The sequence below is a fragment of the Homalodisca vitripennis genome, chromosome X, assembly GCF_021130785.1.
Source record: "Homalodisca vitripennis isolate AUS2020 chromosome X, UT_GWSS_2.1, whole genome shotgun sequence".
Lineage (NCBI taxonomy): Eukaryota > Metazoa > Arthropoda > Insecta > Hemiptera > Cicadellidae > Homalodisca > Homalodisca vitripennis.
Genome location: NC_060215.1, coordinates 61,933,764 through 61,952,499, shown reverse-complemented (window position 1 = coordinate 61,952,499; position 18,736 = coordinate 61,933,764). Strand labels below are relative to the sequence as shown.

General features: G+C 31.0%; 1 protein-coding gene across 1 annotated transcript in view; it reads right to left on the bottom strand.

The window, feature by feature from the left end:
• LOC124369463 overlaps nt 1-18,736 on the bottom strand; it is a 215,147-nt gene that overhangs the window by 39,292 nt on the left and 157,119 nt on the right. The window contains 10 exon segments of the mRNA XM_046827471.1: nt 2,040-2,239; nt 2,635-2,764; nt 3,287-3,398; nt 7,900-8,012; nt 10,010-10,119; nt 11,302-11,490; nt 14,236-14,410; nt 15,056-15,166; nt 16,223-16,325; nt 18,371-18,502. Coding sequence (XP_046683427.1) covers nt 2,040-2,239; nt 2,635-2,764; nt 3,287-3,398; nt 7,900-8,012; nt 10,010-10,119; nt 11,302-11,490; nt 14,236-14,410; nt 15,056-15,166; nt 16,223-16,325; nt 18,371-18,502 — 1,375 coding nt within the window.

Sequence of the window (18,736 nt, the reverse complement as noted above, 5' to 3'; positions counted from 1 at the left end):
GCTATTTATTTTAATATGTGGCATTATTTCATATGAATAAATAACCTGGTCAATTATGATAAAGAGTATTTCACCAAAAAAACATAGAACATGATAGAAATTATGACAAAATGTGCTACTGTACACTTCAAACAATCCTGCCTGACATTTTGTGAAGCAACTAGGTGGCAGCATCAGATGGAAGTTGTGTGTGTGTACAGTATAGTAGACGCGGAAGGTAAGGGGCCTATAGGGGAAAATCACACAGAGAAAACTACGTGAATACTAGGCTTCTGTTGACTTGCAAGTACTACCGAGCATAACTGAATCCACCTGATCTTTAGCCTTAGCATGTTACTGCATCTCCTCTAACACTCAGTGTATATAACAAGGCATAGAGTAAAGAATGAAAAATGCAGAGTGGTAAGTCCAGATTAAAAGTCAGTTCCGAATTTTCATTACCATGTGCTCTTGCATTCTGTTACCTTCTCTAGCTCACCCAAAACGGTGGTTCCAGGTCCGTCATCTACCACATAATGTTAATTTAAAATTTATCAGTATTATATTTTTTCCTACTAAAAACTTAACAAATGAACTTTGAAACTTGAACAACTGGTTTATTGACATTTCATCACAAATGGTCAGTTGTTTTCCAGTACACTTTCATTCATTGCCATACTATATAACTAATGTCATAAGATAAAAAAAGACTGTGGCAAAACAATTAGTGTAACAAAACCACGTAGTTTACAATACATTATATAAAAATATGAATAGTTATAGTAATGTGAAAAAATCAGTCTAAAAAAAGCTTAATGATGAAAACTACAAAAAAATAAACAAGAGTTTATTATATTTTATTTATTAAGCTGATACTTGGGTGTCAAGATTGAAATACATTCAGCCAATAAAAAATGAGGTATCTTAACTATAGCTCTTTTCAGTGTACTACACAACTGGCCATGGCTGCGACCATGGGTGAAGAAGAAGAAATTAACCATGGTTAGGTCCCCATAAGTTATTTTAAGGCCATAACAAGGTTAGTAAATAAACACCAAATTAATTTAAATTTTTCTAAATGTCCATGACTTTTCAACATCTACAGTCAATAACATATTTGTTCAAAATTTTTTCTTTATTTACATTTGAATAAAGTTCATTTTTAAAATATACAATGCTTTTATATTTATGGAAATAAACTTGTTACATGTTCATTATTAATCTACTATTTTTTTATCCATATAAAGTAATAATAAAGTTACTAGATAATACTTTAATGAACCAAAATGAGGCTTAAAACAATTCCTTGTGTGTGTTTTTTTTTATCCAAGGGGGTATATTTTCTCCCAAATGAGAATTGACACTTAATTCAAAATTGAAGTAACAATTGGTTTATAATACAATTTCTAGGAGGTAATTTTCTCAAAATTTTGCATGGGCTGACCCAGTGTTTAATGGGGTATATTTCTTAATCTTCAAACCCCAGCACTGTTGGCTTGATTTTTATTGAGATGAAACCAATTATTTATGAAGCAACATTACTACTTCACCTAATATTTTACCCACTGAATTTCATTAATCTACTTTTCAGAGGTGAGTATAATCAGTCTTCATGATCTTCATTTTCTTTATGGATGTTTATCAGAAGGATAGAATGGATATCACTTTATTTATTTCTATTGCTTTAAGAAAAACCATCCGAAATGAACTTTCCCAATCAGTGATCACCAAGAAAATTCCTCTGACTCATAAGTCTTTAATTCTAACATCACTTTGTTACTACATTTTTTTACTTTGTTTAAATTTTACTTTATTAATTTCATAGCAAAATGTCAGGAAAAAAATAAGTTTTTAATTTCAATTTTCAAGAGTTAGTCAAATCTATAGTAATATATTGTTTTGACTCTGAAACTTTGTATTTTCATGGATATTTTCATAAGAAGTTGTGAAATCCACCAGGAATTTGGTTCCTTAAATTATATTAAGTACACATTAAAATTAATGTACTATAAAATAAAACGCCAACTATACAAGATTTAATATTAAAAATATATACTTACATCACTATCAAGATCGATCTCTATAATGTAAGGTCCAACAAACAGGTCAATGACATGTTTCCCATTGGTGTAGCTGAGCACAAGAGCAAAGTCATCACGCACAAAGTCCTTTGCAAGTAAGTAGGAACAAGGACTACGGAATGAGTAATGTTGCTTGTCAAATGTTACAAAATAATAGTTTTTGCCAATTATAGCTTCTCCTACAACATAAAAATATAATTATACATAATCCATCCATACATTAGCTTACAGTAATAAGATTATAAAAGACAGCTTCTTATAGGAAGTGTTACTTAAGCTTTGTATAAGTTACAATCACAAGGTAAAGATTTAATAACTTAGTCATTAGGAAATTTAGTCAGAAAATATTTTCTGTTGTAAAATTTGTAGACTGGAAATAATGACTAGTAAATTACTGTCAACAGTACAAGGCATATTATTCTTTTAATTGGCGAATACAAAATAAACATTGTATTTAGGATTTTTAAAAGGTACATTAACTGGATTTGATATAGAACAGTGCTTTGCCCCATGATGCCTCCCGTCCCATCAAGGTCAAATATCTAGATACAAACATTACAGGTTTCTTACTTACCTGCATAAGGCGGAAGCCAGTTGTGATAATCTGTAAGAGGACTGTACTGATAATACAACGACCAAAATGTATGGTTTGAAGGTGTCAGCCATTTTTGAACATCTGTTATCATCTTGTATTCCTTTATTTCCTTAAAAAATGTTACCACTAGTTATTTTCATGTAGGCAAAACAGTACAGAAGACAACAAATATGTGGGAAATAAAAGGTAAGCTACATAAAAGTATTAGTTTATCCAAGGTCTTTTAAAAACTCTGTATAGTCAGAAAATCAAAACCTAGAAATATATGGATGACTTGAATCTTGTGGTTTCTGTTATAGATATGTAAAGTTAGTTATGCTGAGTGAGTATTTTTAGTTATTGTTCTGTTAGTTTATGAAATCTTAGTTTTCAACCATTTATAATTTGTTTACACAAGGTAAAGTACTGAATAATTTAGGATTATTTTGAAACTTAAAACTCATTTGTATTGCTATATCCCAAATTGACGTAATAACAGATTAAATCATTATTTTCACAACAGGTTAGAAACAATTTTTTGACAACATACAGTTGACGTAATAGTATACTTTAATTCATAGCATTAATTACTTAAATAATAGTTAATACGTTACTTAAATAATAGTTAATACATTACTGATATAATAATTACCTCAAAATTAGGAATACGATTGAAGGAATGCCAAGGCATTGGAAGCTGCTGCTCCAGATACAGTTCTCCACGTCTTGGCTCAAACACAAAGTTTGTTTTTCTTTCATGATTTCTGAAAAATCAAATTCTTCTTAGTTTCATTTTATTTTATTTGTATGTGATGTTACATAAATTATATTACAGGAAATACTTTATGGTAGATTAGGTTGTATTACATTTACATTATTTAGCCATAGAAAATCACCAAAACATTCACTAACACTATTTCTCTGCTCTGACACTGCACTGTAGGGATGATGATGAGGAATCTCTGTGTTGTGCAGTGCAGAAGAGAACATGGTTGAGTACGAGAACTTGGAAGGGTGAGGCCATTTGCAATTGCATGAATATGTGTACTGTATGATACAAGCAGAAGTATAATTGCAAGGGTTGGTGTGCTGAGAGACACGAAGGCAGCAACATATCCTGGACCAGGTGTGCTGCTGTGTGCAGATTGAATCACAGATATGAGACCGTATGTGCTGTTAGGTGTGGGAGAGGACCAGCCGAGCCAAGGTTATGATTCAGGTCTCCATGACACCCCATGAGTATTTGAAGATGGAGTTTGAGGTATATGAATGGATCTTTAAAATAGTCTTTATTGGGATTACTATTTTTCTTTTCTTCAAGTTTTTACTGACAATTGCTTTTGCTATCATCTGACAGAATTTAAGTTTTCCAGACTTGCTAAAATGCTATCCATGATTGGTATATCTGTTGAATTTGGTGTTCTGAATAAGGGTCATGTTTGTGTGCAGTTTTACCAATTTGAGTAAACATTCATTGCTCCAATTATTTAATTATTTGTTTTGTCTATCTTCAGATTAAGGACTGGATTGCCATAATGGTTAAGAATACTAGGTACAATGACATTAGTTTTCTGAACTAAAGGCGTTATAACTTCCATAATTTTGTTTGCAGACTTTCCTTTTTTTTATTCCCTGTTCTGTATCATTCCCTATCCGTAAAGTCCTTTGTCAAATTGCTCACATTTTGTACAACAGCACACAGTGATGCGTTTGGCTTAAATATTGTCTCAAAAGTGAACTTATTCCCGAGCTTTTCTTGAAGGTTTCCGTGAACACCCTCTCCCGTGGCTGTCTGCTAATATAAGTACCCTGGATTGTTTTGGTTAGAAGGGTTTATGAAGTTTTCCACCAGTGGTTGATAATTTCTTTGGTTATAAATTTACTTGATGTGAGCTCTGCAATAAGCTCTGTGAAAGCATGATGATCTCAGGCAAAATACGTAGAAGTCGTATCTGCACTCTCCTTTAGTTGTCAAACCATAAGACATATGGTTAAGCATGCATAAAAAGTGACAAATCAAAACACATGACGATGAACACACCAAAGCCTTATTTGACAACAGAAAAGTTGTATGTGAAAATACAAAAATTTCCTAATATCCAGTACACATAAAAATAGCAAATGTCAAAAAAAGTTATAATTTTGTAAACACTCACTCTATTAGCAAAAAAATACATTGAAAAATACAGATTGAATTGTAAAAGGCTTTACGTTTCTGCGCACTACATCAGGAAATAATTTATCAAATTCATCTTCTATATTTCCTGAGAAAAATATATTTTATTAACTTGAGAACTTTATTCAATAGGTTTTTATTTTATTTTACTTTCTTTTGTTCCTTTCAAAGTCTAAATGAGCATTGTTTAGTTTACTTTTTCATTATTATTCATGCTTTTAAATTTCATATAATTCTATTAATGTTTAATTCAGCAACACGTTATTAGGTACAGTAGAACCCCTCATATCCGGCCACCACGGGACCGAGCCCCTGGCCGGATAACGATTCGGCCGGATAAACCAACCTACAGTACACAGCACTTGACGAAACAAAACAATTGTACTGTACTGTACTAACCGGACTGGAAATAATCAACGAACTGTTAAAAGGTAAACTTATTAGCTCAACTGAGGACAACACAGGAAAATGTAAACAAATAGATACACCAAAATAACGCAAGAGTCGTGGGAAACTAGTGCGTGCAACTGTGCGTCTGCAAGCCGTGGTAAATAAATTTCGATATTGGCTTCCGGGAAGTGGCCGGAAAAACCGAGGTGCGGTAAAACCGAGGCCGGATATGAGGGGTTCTACTGTAATTAAATTTTTATAGGAAGTTTAACATGAAAATGAACTACGTCTTTAGAAATAAATCTAATTTTACTGATAAAAATGATAAACTTGCCAATTTGAATATTTAAATATGATCTGGAAAAATTAAAAGAGAAAGACAACAGTGAATGATATATGAGGCATCACATCATTCCTGCCAGAGCAGTTTTACATCGAGCCAAGAGTGGTGAACTGTGAGGTGGTTTAGTATTGTTCTTGTAATATTATAATCTTACAGTATTGATGTTATTCCTTTGTATAATTTATAATTATATTGTAAAAATTTTACTCTTTTGTAGATTCCATGTAACTCCTAAAATTACATAATGAATAAAAATGTCCAGTAATTTTAGGTCTATAAAAGCTACTTCTTTAAATTTAGAGCTGTAGGTAAGAGCTCAATTGTAAGTCCAGGCTTGCACCTTATTATATATATACAGTTTATACTCACCTTTGGCTCCCTAGTGACTATGCCTATGGAGATGAGTGTGAATTTGAGGGCTAAGAGTTGGGAGTTATAAGTTGAATTCAGAAATGAAGTTTGCAGGGAGTTTTTTGAACAGAACTAAAAATTACTCTGTTCCCACCTACTAATGTTGTAAACACAACATTTCTGTCAGGGAGTATCTTTTTAAAGATACAAGGTATGTTCAAAAAGTAACGGGAATGATGTTTTTTTTTTTTGTAATACTTATTTGTTTGTCTGCATTAATGTTGTCATCTTCAAAATACTCCCCATTAGATATTATTCACTTGTGCTAGCGCTTCTTCCAATCCTTGAAACACTTCTCAAACTCGATCTTAGGGATAACCTTTAGTTCTTTCAACAATGAACTTTTAATGCCATCAGCTAGAAGACATATGCACCTCAATCAAACTATATCTTACTAATGATGTGTTATGAAAACTTTAAAGTGCACAGCTTACTTTGTCATTGAGATATCCTATATGGAAAACAGACAACTATTTACTTCCGGAAGTTTTATATTGACAGCAAAAGCTAGAAGAGTTATTCGTTTATGTAGCCAAACAGAAACCAAATTGAATTGGACAAATTGTAGAGCATTTTGAATCACCTAAAATTGCCAAAATGTGTCAAGAAATATGGCTCTGAGAAACTTTTCATGTTTATGGGCAGAGATTGGGTAAAAAACCATTGAGCCATATTTATAAACCATTACAGATCACATTTCCTACATTTGGACCATGACTAATGGTTCGGCTGCTATAGTAATCTTTATCAGTGGATGTAAATCTTACTGGAAATGATATGGGCATACCAGAGAGGTTCTTGGATGGGGGGAGGTGTATAAGGTTATCGGGCATTCAAAGAATAGGGGTTCTTCTCTGGAGTGAGTTGTACCTGTTACAAGAATAAGTAGACCAGAGAGATATGTAAATCGGTTTAATTTACCGGTAGTTTAACTTAAGTAGGAGGTTTAGCCTTTACCGGAGGAAATTCCTGCTGAGGTAAAATTGTGACTGAAGTTTACATATTTTATTGAATATAAGCTAATTAACAAGGAAGTTTTAAAAAAATTATACGCTCTGTCCTTATCTATCAATGTCATTTCCATAATATTTTGACAAGGAGTTAATTTCATGAAGTGATTTAAAGGCAAGAATGTTTGTTCAACCAAACAAAAATTTCTGTACCAATCTACTATGTCTGTAGTGGAGTTAAGTCTCACTGTCCGTATATACTAATTTTGTATAATGCACATTTTTACCAATGGGAATAATAAATTATTGTTTTTATCCATAATATTTGGTCGAATTTAAACCTCTCTATCTGCTAATTCACACTCTCTCAGTTGCATTCAACTATTACTGGAATTTCAACTATGCAAGCTTTTTGCAGCTGAACCGAATGATATAGAGCAAGAACTCACTGGACCTTTTTGTAGATCCCTTCATTCCCCACTAACGTTTTTTGACTGATTTGAGCTGTCCCATAGTTTGCCCGTTATCAAGGTTTAAAAAAAGTCCTGTCTTGATAAATTTTAAATTCCATCATTATGAATTTTTTTGAGAAGTTGAACATAAAAACTTTCCTATTTTCAGACTTTTCCTGGTGGTTACACGACAAAAGGCACCTACATGCCAAATTTAAAGTTTCTAACCCTTCTAGAAGTAGGTTAGGATTTGTATGCCTAAGTGAATCAGTTACTCATGCAGCTATATTAGATCATCATAAAAATTGCTGTTTAATTGAACTGTACAATTTTTTTACCAATAATCTTCAAAGAAAATTAAATAATTTCTTTTTGAAATGCTGTGTGTCTATACATTTTCAACACACAAGTTGAAAAGTAATTTTAAATATATAAATACTTGCACATTTTCATTTTGACATTCAATATGTGACAGATCTACAAATTTACTGTAAACACATAAAAAAAGTAAAAGTAAAAACAATATAAAATATATAGACTTACATGATTTCATTTTGAAGTGCGGTGTGCGACAGATCCACAAATTTACCATACACAAGTGGAAAAGCCTGTTGAATTTTCTCTCCCAGATTGAAGTAACTGTACAACCATAAGGTCTGCAGAAAACAAGTATCATTAATTTAAATGTCAATCAAATTAAATCCATTAAAAAGCACGTATTTCCTAACTGTATTAAGATCAGTTTAATTTAACCATAGTAAAAAAAGTAAAAATTATTGTTATTTTTTCAGTTCTAGAACTGAATTGACTTGTTATATGTTTAATGTCCTTGATACTATTCATTGTTTTAGTGTATAACCTTTTGTGAGTAAAGAGATATTTGATTTTATTTGATACTGCCTGTTTTACTAAAAATAATGTCTTTAAATTAATTAGATGCAATCACAGGGAGACCTCTCACAAAATTTCCTAGGGACTTACTCAAATAGATCAGTACAGGAGGCCAACAACATAATGAATAAGGCAATTGTAATACATTATATTACAAGAAAATGACATTGTTTTCAGGACATTTGCCATCATTCAGTGATACAATACAATTAGTAACACTATGTTTCTGAAATATGATCTCTTCTTCAGATGAATAACTAAACTAATGCATGACTACAGTCTAGTAAAGTAAACATAACATACCAGAGCGTTGTTACACGTATAAGTCAGGAACAACAACAGTCATGTTGTGTATCTATTCCATGCACACCACCTCTAACACATGTGCTAAATAAAAACTAAACACTAATTATTAAAACTGAACTACAGAATACAGGGCACAATAGGTCGGCAGTCACCAGCCAACCAAATAGACATACAATACATACTAGTCTCCTTAATATCGCCACTGCCCAGGCAATAACTTAAACAACCTACCACTTCAGTCTAATACTAACTGCTGTCTGTTATAGACCACAGATACTCAGTTGAGAGGCTTTAAATGCGCACAAGCTTTACAATCACATTGTTGTCAGCTTGAATACAAAAAGTGTTGAAAAATGTACAGGCAGACCGTCGATGACAGATCTTTTAAATCAACCCTCGTTATGACTGACAAAATTATAAAGAACCTTAATTCATCTTATAATTCATGCACCTACTCTCAAACAATGACAGGAACAACTTGGGTTTGTGTCATCACACTGCGTTTAAATTTCTATCTTCACATGAATACAAATGATCATCTGAATCTAATCTGAAGTAATGTGATATACGAGTTAGGCTAGAGCTTTAGATCACAAAAAAATGTACTGTAAGGCACCATTTTCAAACTGAAATAAAAAAATCTCTGTAGTTCATCAGTAAACATTCCACGTTTAAATTCTAATTATACTTTGTATCTCAAATCTGGTGGATAGTCAATTGCATGATATTAGATAATTATACAAAATACACAAGCATGTTGTGCTGTTTTCTATGTTGTTCTTTTTATTTTAAAGTACATGTTAGTATCAAGATTAAAACAGTAAATTGTTAATAATGTTGAGAACATGTAAGTTGTTTTAGGGGTTCTGTGTGATGCATTAATCAAAGTATCTACAATCTAGATGATCTTCATATTCTTTTAAAGCCAAACGTATCATATGTTAATTTTCAGCTGATTCATACTTAGTTCCAACTCATAGTGAATAAATATTGGTTTTTTGTTATCAAGTAATTGAATCATTTGAGTACCAGCAAGTATTTTGCAATCTATAACCATTTTGCACTTTTTCATAACAAAATATCATTATTTGATATCTTTCTTTGACCTCTTTACAATATGTTTGAGTAAATTATTTATTTCCATCACTGTACAATTAAAAAATAAGAAGAAATGGTGGCCAGTTACTAGTATATGGCCAACATGAATTTAGTATTAAATCTTAATACAAAGTTAAAAGAATAATCTCATTAGTTTTAAAAACAAAATAACAAAATTACCTATTGAAGAATTTTTATTAATACAATATGTCTATTGATCTTTTATATCAATAATTAATTCCAAAAACTATAGTAATTTATCACATAAACTTGTTTTACTAATAGTATTCAATATAATATATACAAAGATATTTTTCTACAATTTAATTACTCTATTGATTTATTATGATTTTCTTACCTTTTCATAAATTGTTGTTGTGGCTTCGATAGTATAATTAATTGCTGGGAGTTTGTAGAGCTCTTTAATCTCATCATATATTTCTGAAGTGATTTCCGTTAGTTCATAACCTAAAAATATAATAAAACACATTTGTAATCATAAATTATAGGTTTTCTTATGCACTTCTACAGGCAAATGTTCTACGAAATTAAACCTCACAATTTTCTAAAGCCATATAAATGATATATTGCATTGCATTACATATATTGTATAGTAACTCAAATGTTTATAGGAAGTGACAGAAAAATTTTACACCATAAATATGATCATGATATATGTATCATGGCTAATATTGTTGATGTATATATACATATTATAACTCTCTAGAATTTGAAAATGTAATTGTTTTACCTTATATTCTTGTCAATTGTTCTTTAATATTCACTTTTGAAATGATTTTTTTTAAACATTTGTACATTTTTACTAAAATAAATTAAGTATTCTGTTTAATCCAGAGCAACTGACATTAAAAAGTTTAAAACTACTTTACAATTAAAACAATTTTATTAATAACCCTTTGACATGCTACTTTTTAGTGGCCATTTAGCACCCACAAGTTCTCTTTTTTTTATGGTTTGGTTGGATTTATAAATGAATTGCAAAAACTTGTGTTCATAACAATTTTTCTAATTAAAAACCTCACCAAACCACATTTTAAGTTATTCAAGTTTACAAGCTTATTATAAAAAATAAGAATATAGTATTGCATACATATATACATACATACTATTAAGATCCATGTAAAATATATTGGTATTTCACTTTAAAATTTGAGGTTGTTGAGAAACAATATTATTTTTATTATTCACAATAACCTAAACAAATAATATTTTGGTTGAACATACAATTTATTACACAACTAAAACTACGAGTCCTGCCACGATAATTCGATCATCAAAACAGCAACAAACATCAGCTGGCTACAAATAAATAAAAAGTAATATTTTATGCATTTACACCAATCAGAAACATAAAATATACTATGAAGAAAAATTAGGAAATGTCCATAGCCTGTTCAGTGCTGCTATCTGACAAAAGTAGAACTATGTAGTCAAAGTTTCATGGCGAGAGTGTATTGTCACAGCGTGATTGTATTACCACTTTTACCTGTGACCATAGCATGCCAACGAGTTGATATGGTGAAAACAGACAATGTGGCTGATGTGATCTAAAAAATGTATTTTTAAACATCCTCCTAACTAAAACATTTTTATTATTTGATACTTGATAGATGTTTGATGTGTACTTACCGAAAGGTACCACTTTTAAATACTTTTCTTTTACCATTGCATAAACCATTACCGCATACTTTTTGAAGCTGATGACAAAACCATTTTTTGTTACATCCTTGTAGAATTTGTCCAAATCCTTGGTAAAATTTGAATCTTTTGCTAAATTGGCTGATGTCAGTATCAAAGATTGCTTTTGGTACAGGAATTCTAGAAAACATGAAAATATATGTGAGCAATAGAGGTATGACTTGTGCACAGATAATTACACCTAGCAAATGTTAAATATATCAATGTAGTTTCTTTATAACTCACTACAGTTTATAGTATTATTAAAAGCAACTTGTAATGTATAATACTCGATAGTATAGTACTTATACATTACTAGTAGAAAAACGTCACTAAATACATTGAACTTCAGAACAGCCATGACATACTTCATTCCTCAATCCTATTAGTCATATACAACTAGTCTATTCTTGTTGTGGATTCCTCTGTTAATAGTAAAAATGTTGAATGTTATATTAAATTATTTCTTTGGATAAAATAATGTGTTTAATATGGCTGTAGATGATAACTTATCTCAAAAACAAAGTAATATACTAGTTTGTTGAAAGCAGTGTGTCATGTGATTCATATTATTGTTTAATAAACACACACATATATATATATATATATATATATATATATATATATATATATATATATATATATATAGAATAGAATAAAATATAGAATAGAATAGAATATATTTTATTGCGTTGACAATATATATTACATTGTATTGCAATAGTCAATAATACCAATTTTTTATGGTATTTATCTTAAAAACTAAATCCATTCACTCGACTTTCCATACAGTTGCACGCAGGCACATATTCATACACATACAAAAAAACAAAATTCATAATTCGTGGGATCAACCCCCAGGATTGCAACACCGGCGCGAATATCAATCCCAAGTGTGCTCCATAAACTCGCCAACTGAGTAAAAAGCACAAGACACCAGGTAGTGTTTTAATTGGGTTTTAAATTTTTTTGGATTTGTTTCTAAATTTAGTGTTTCAGGGAGATTGTTAATGAATTTGATCCCAGCTTGAGAAGGGAGGCGTTCAAATGCTGCTGTTCTATGCTGTCGGGCTCGAAAGCGCCCCCGAGCTCTTGTCTCGTATTTGTGTATATCACTGCCCTGCATCAATATACACTGAAATCGACAGTAAAATGAAGTCTCTAAAATATACAAGCTGGGTAGAGTTAGCAAGTTGAGCTCCCTGAAGCTATATATAACTAATATTTCATTATGACTTACAGTAGCTTACCAAGATTTAAAACACTGTGTAACAATTTTATAGATAAAACCTTATCACAGAAAATTATAAGAAAAATGAAATCTAATCACCAAGTTTGAAGCCTAAAACTGCTATTTGACTGTCACCTTGTAATTAACAATTTAACAAAAGTACAGTAAAAGTATAAAATACATAAACATAAAAAAACATATACAAGGGACAGAATGTATCTCAATACACTGTAACAGGTCAAATTACGACATTTGAATATTCGCGGGGAATTGGCAGACTGTGACGTCAATGAATCGGCAGACTATGACGTCAGTGAATCACATGTTGTCGGAATTGAGATTTATTTAATAACGAAGAAATTTATTGAACTTTATTCGGGAAAAGATTTGATTAATTAAAATGAAGTAAACATAACCAAAATTCGTGTTTTACAAAAACATTAAATAGAATTACGCAGAAAAACCAATTGTGGTATGAATGACTTGTATATTGATGACGTCATAAAGCACATGTTGCTAAAAATTTAAATAAAAAGCTTTGAAAAAATAATAAAAAGAAAATAGAAATACTTAAATTGATTAATTATAGTAAACGTAATAAATTTCGACAATTATAAAAAAAGAATCAAATTATATTTATTCGTGAAGACGCTGATTTGAACGAGAGAAGGGATGAGTATTGTTTTGAGTCGGTATCCGTCGTTTTATACGGAGATTTCTTCTTCTACCACCAGACTCGAAGCAAGGAGGTTGTGTTAGTTCTCCTGGGATAGTAATGATCTGTTGTATAGTACGAGTATATTGAAATTTAATCAAGGATGGGATATTGTTTAGACTTTTAAAATTATCAAAGCACTGCAAGGTGAGTGAAATTATAATATGTGTTGAGAGTGTGACATTTAATAAATTAATCTCGTGGTCACTTGCTTTGACTTTCTTTAAATATCCCTTTTATAAAAAGTGTGGAGTGATGCTAAATTTTGTAATCATTACTTAACATATTTTGGAACCCTGACATACACACAGACTGGTCTCTGGTGATAACACCAGAGACGTTCAAATCTAATAAATTTTGAGTAATACCGAGGGAATACAGCTAGCATTGGGCAAGATGGCGACCGATACCATGATGAGGAACATGGTACAACAACGTGCCACTAGTGACAAAGGGCGTACAACTACATGGTGAGTCAATAACTCTAAAGAACTGACTTTCAGCAAATTATCGCAACCAACGTGAAGGTGACACACAGCAAATTGGCGTTATAACCTGGGACTCTCATCAAATTGACATCACTTCAAATTTACATTCATCAATTGGCGCTGCAACGGGGGGACATATATTAAAAAGGCGCAGCAACGAGGGCCTTACATCAAATCTGACATACATCAACACTTTGGTTACTGTGACCCTGTGGTAGGTGATACAAATGTACAGTCCAAGCCCAAGGTGAGGCAACAAAGGCTTAGATTATTTAAGGAACCCCTGGTTCCCTTTAAATATAGGCTTGTCATATAGGCAATGTCCCCTCTCTAGAAGCATCTAGAGAGAGCGCCTTATAAATGGACCCAGAGCACCTCTGACAGTGTCCCTGATTATTCTTAAATGTTATGTTAATATTTTATGACAAATAAGTATTAAAAACAGTACTCACCAACTATTGTTTTACTGAAGTCCCAAAACAGTGAATCTACATAATGGACAAACTCAATAAAAGCAGGTTCTATTACTTGCAGCATTCTGTTCCAGGATTCAGTCAAAGTGATGGCCATTTGATTCCACAGTAGTTCAACATAGTTTACAAACGTCACATGCAAATCTTTTATCATCTGAAATGAATTGAAGTGTTATGAAAAACCTGAGTTCAAGAACTTGTAAAAAGAAGACTAGTACATTTAGATAATTTATAATGTTTATTTTATCTCTCTCAACTATTTCTCTTATTATAATTTTTTGAAAGAATAGGTATAGGTAAATCTTTGTTATAATGCAAGTCTTTTATGAGCTTATTAATTATGAGACAACAAGAATCGGAAGTATGCAATACAAGTACATTTCTGACAAAAGTCGATTTAAATAAATGTGGAGGAATCATTTTATATCCTTGATCATTGATATTGGTTATGGGATATATTTTTCAATATGAATTTAGAAAGCCAGATCTTTCACAATTCAAGTTTGGTTTCTATGTTATACACATCAGGGAATTTTTTATAATGAATAATTAGTAACTGAATGAAAGAATTGCTGTCCTATCTGAAATCCCATACTTATCAGTTTCAAACAAGATTCAATAGAGCAGTTGATTCTGTAGATTTGGTGTTTTAGTTTTAAGAACAGATATTTTTACTACCATGTATAAATATAATAAATTAACATCCATCACCAGATCTTTATTTAAAACCTCACTATTCAAAATAGTTTAGAGTAAACAAATATTCCTGCATATCAAGCTTTTATATTCATTGTCTAACCTTATCATATTTAGAGGAAAGTCTGCCAATCAGCTGAGACAAGTGTTGAAGGGCATTTCCTTCTATCAGCTCCGAACAGACTGCTACAGCCTTCATGTACATTTTCTTCACCTAAAGACAACATTTTATTAATGTAACCTAATAAATCTCAAAATACTAATCTATTTTATTTAGACTCAATATATTATATCACGCTATATGCGATAAAATTGTATAACCTACAAAGTAACGTGTTATCTTAAAACATGTATATTTTTATTAAAACAATACATGTAAACATTTTGGACATAGCTCTAGAAGCAGGCTAATTAAGCAAATATTTCGTTTCACATAACTGACACAAACTCTATCTCGCTCCTTATTTATTACCACAGAATATTCCTAGAATATTTGTATTATTTCTACTACAGTCTATTAAGGTTATTGTGTCATGATGGGGGCCGCAGTCTTTGTACAATTTGTTGTTAGGGCGTAAAATAAAATAAAAACTTTACTGATAGTTACAACATGTTTACAATGAAGTTGTTAGTTCATTATTTGGAAAAATATTTGAAACTATAATATAATTTATTCAGTGTTGATCCAAACGGTAAATTGTGAGTAGAATGTATTCATGACTAATATGGGGCACAAAAATCTCCAAATTTGATTTGATATGTTAAATCTCCAGCTCATCCTGGATTATTGTGGAGTGTTAGCTTGCCAGCCAGCAAGGACTGGCTTCCTTGCCGAACTAGTGAATGCTGTGACATATTTAAATCTTTTAATTTCTTTAAACTTCAATACCTCTTGTGGTATACCTTTTTCATTACTAAAAATACAATAATTTAAAACTAATTCCGAAAAAAACTAGACTCTTTGGATTATATACAAAAAACGTGTTTAGATAAAAATTGTTGGGAAAAATGTGAAACAATTAAAATATACATACTAGGACATGGATTTTTGCATGTGGGCATGATGGAAGTGTTTAGTCCATCAATATGGAAACCAACAATTACTTCATGAACTACACAGAAAGGATTATAACTTCAACTTTATAAAAGGGTTATTTTCTCCATGTTACAAATTGCAGAGCAAACAATCCCTGCTCTTTGCTCTATACCACAACCTCTAAACAAAACTATTACTATTAAAATTTACTGACACTAAAACATTATGACTTACAGATTCAATAACATATAGTATAGACTGACGCACAGATTCTCCAGTTTCTCCCATCACTTGCCACAGTTCACTTACTATTTTGGGCAAATCTCCCATTTTATCTCTAGAAAACACAATATTTATATAAACACAATATGTACAGTACTAACATAACTTTTTATTTCAGATTATAAATTTAAATTAGCTAATTAGCAAACCTAAACACTAATTTTATTGCTGAAATAGCAACGAGGGCTGTTTGAAAAGTCCTTGCAGACACAGAGAGATGGCAACATTGGTATGATTATTTTCATTTAGCATCATCTATTAAAGTAAATGACACCAATATCACCATATAGCCATATTGGATTATTTTTATTATTCCTTTTTTAGTATTTGTATGAATCATAGAAATAAATTTTCAGTTTTGTATAAAAATAACTACAGAATACCTAATTTTACTATCACAGTAAGAATAACAGTCATAAAGTGAGTTTTTCTAACATTCTGACCAAAAATAAATTTCTAAATTTGAGTATTCTTTAAACTTAGTGTTTTTTAAGCATACTAAGAAGAATTAAGAAAATAATTAAAAATTAAAAACCAATAATTTAAAAATATTACTATTTAAAGTAGTGATTTCTTCTTATTGTAAATGGGCTACTCTACATATTATTTATAGGGATAAGCATAAAACTATAAGGACATATTCAGTTTTAAACCTGTTGCTTATCTTTCAACTTTTTATATTGAAATGAAATGAAGTGGTTTCAGTCTTAACTCATAAATAAAGCTTACTAGTGTGGAAGAGAGTACATGATAAGAGACAGGAGATTGGAGAACATTACAGGAGACAGAACGAGGAAGTAAGAGGAAACATATTCATCAACCGTACCTATCAAGTATGCACTAAACTACAGAAATTCTGAGTACAAGAAATTAGAAACATGAAACAAAGAGTTTTTTCCCATAAGCACTGTGATTATTATCATCTTATATTCATTGTATACAATGCCATAATTTACATCATATAATTGTTAGTGTGATTAATGACAGTCATAGTACAAATGGACATTCATGGGACTGAAGTTTATACTTTGGTTCAACAGAAAATTCAGCAAGCTAGATAATCCTTGAAAATTTTTCATTAAATTGGAAATATATATTCTTTGTTAACATGTTCGCTGCGGGCGGTAACTCTGGTTACCACAGAGTCTTTGTTCTGAAATGAGGTCATCACAATGAGCTATCACAATGCTGTATTTCTCGCTCCTCTGGAGGTACTTTTGCCGCATTTTTATGCACTTTGTTTACACATTAGACTTTTTCATTATTTTTGAAGTTTTTATAGTAATAAGTGATTGTGCAACACAATGGATGCTCCCCTGGGACCAAGTGGTGTACAACAACCAAGTTCTAGGCGTATTTGTAAATAATAAACGACTTTTGGGTGGGTTGGTTAGGATGTTTATACACATTTGTATCAGTATTTTATTTTAGTAAACTTATTTCTTCTTTTTTCTTGGATTTTATAAACTTATGTACCACAATATTTTTTGTAAACTACAATAGTTTCAAGTAAACATTTAAATATATTTTGTTATAATTACTCACCACATATTTGTAAATAATAACTGAATTTGAGTGAGTTAGCGGAGATGTATATAAACTTTTTCACATTTTTATAAACTTATACATTCATTTTGGTTTACACACTTACATATAAATATTGTTTATGTTTGTCTAAAACGAATAAAATACAGTTCACTTAGCTGCGATGTATTCATTTGGAATATTCCCACTGTCATAAAAGGGTCTTCCCTAGTGCGAGCGGTAACTAGAGTTACCAGCTGGCAAGGACGAGTGTCCTCAGGAGCTAGCGGTAATCACAGTTACCGCATTCCCAAAATGGTAGAGAGTGATAATTTTTTGTGACTAATGAGTAATTTATATATATTTCTATCATATTTCATCCAAAAGTTAGTAAAACTATATTTAAAAAATTTCCGCATATACGGAACTCTATATAGGGATTTTTCGCAGCGAACGTGTTAAAGACTAAAGCCAAAGAAACATGCAATCAGAGCAAGCAAGAGCTACGGTCAGCACATAAGACGTATAAGATAAATATTCATAATCACAAGCCATATTAATGAGCCTTATTATTACCTGAAAGCTATTTCTTCTGCAAGCAGCAAAGTGATGTTGTAAATGTCCTGCATATAGAACTCATTGGCCTCGTAAGACTCATTGAATACTCCATGGAAATATTCAATATCTGATTTTAACATTTCCAAATTTCTGAAACAGCAATTGTTCTGTGAGTACCGTTATTAACTTAACAGTTGTGTGCTTATAAACATTAAACATTAAATTTAGTATCAAACAAAAATAAATCATTTTATAATGTATAATTAAAATCATAAGAAATGGAATATAAAAACTTCTTGCATTATTTTATATAAACTTGTTTAACATTTGGTTATTAAAGAATAGTCATATAAGGAAATTATTTAGAAAAGAGTACACATTTCC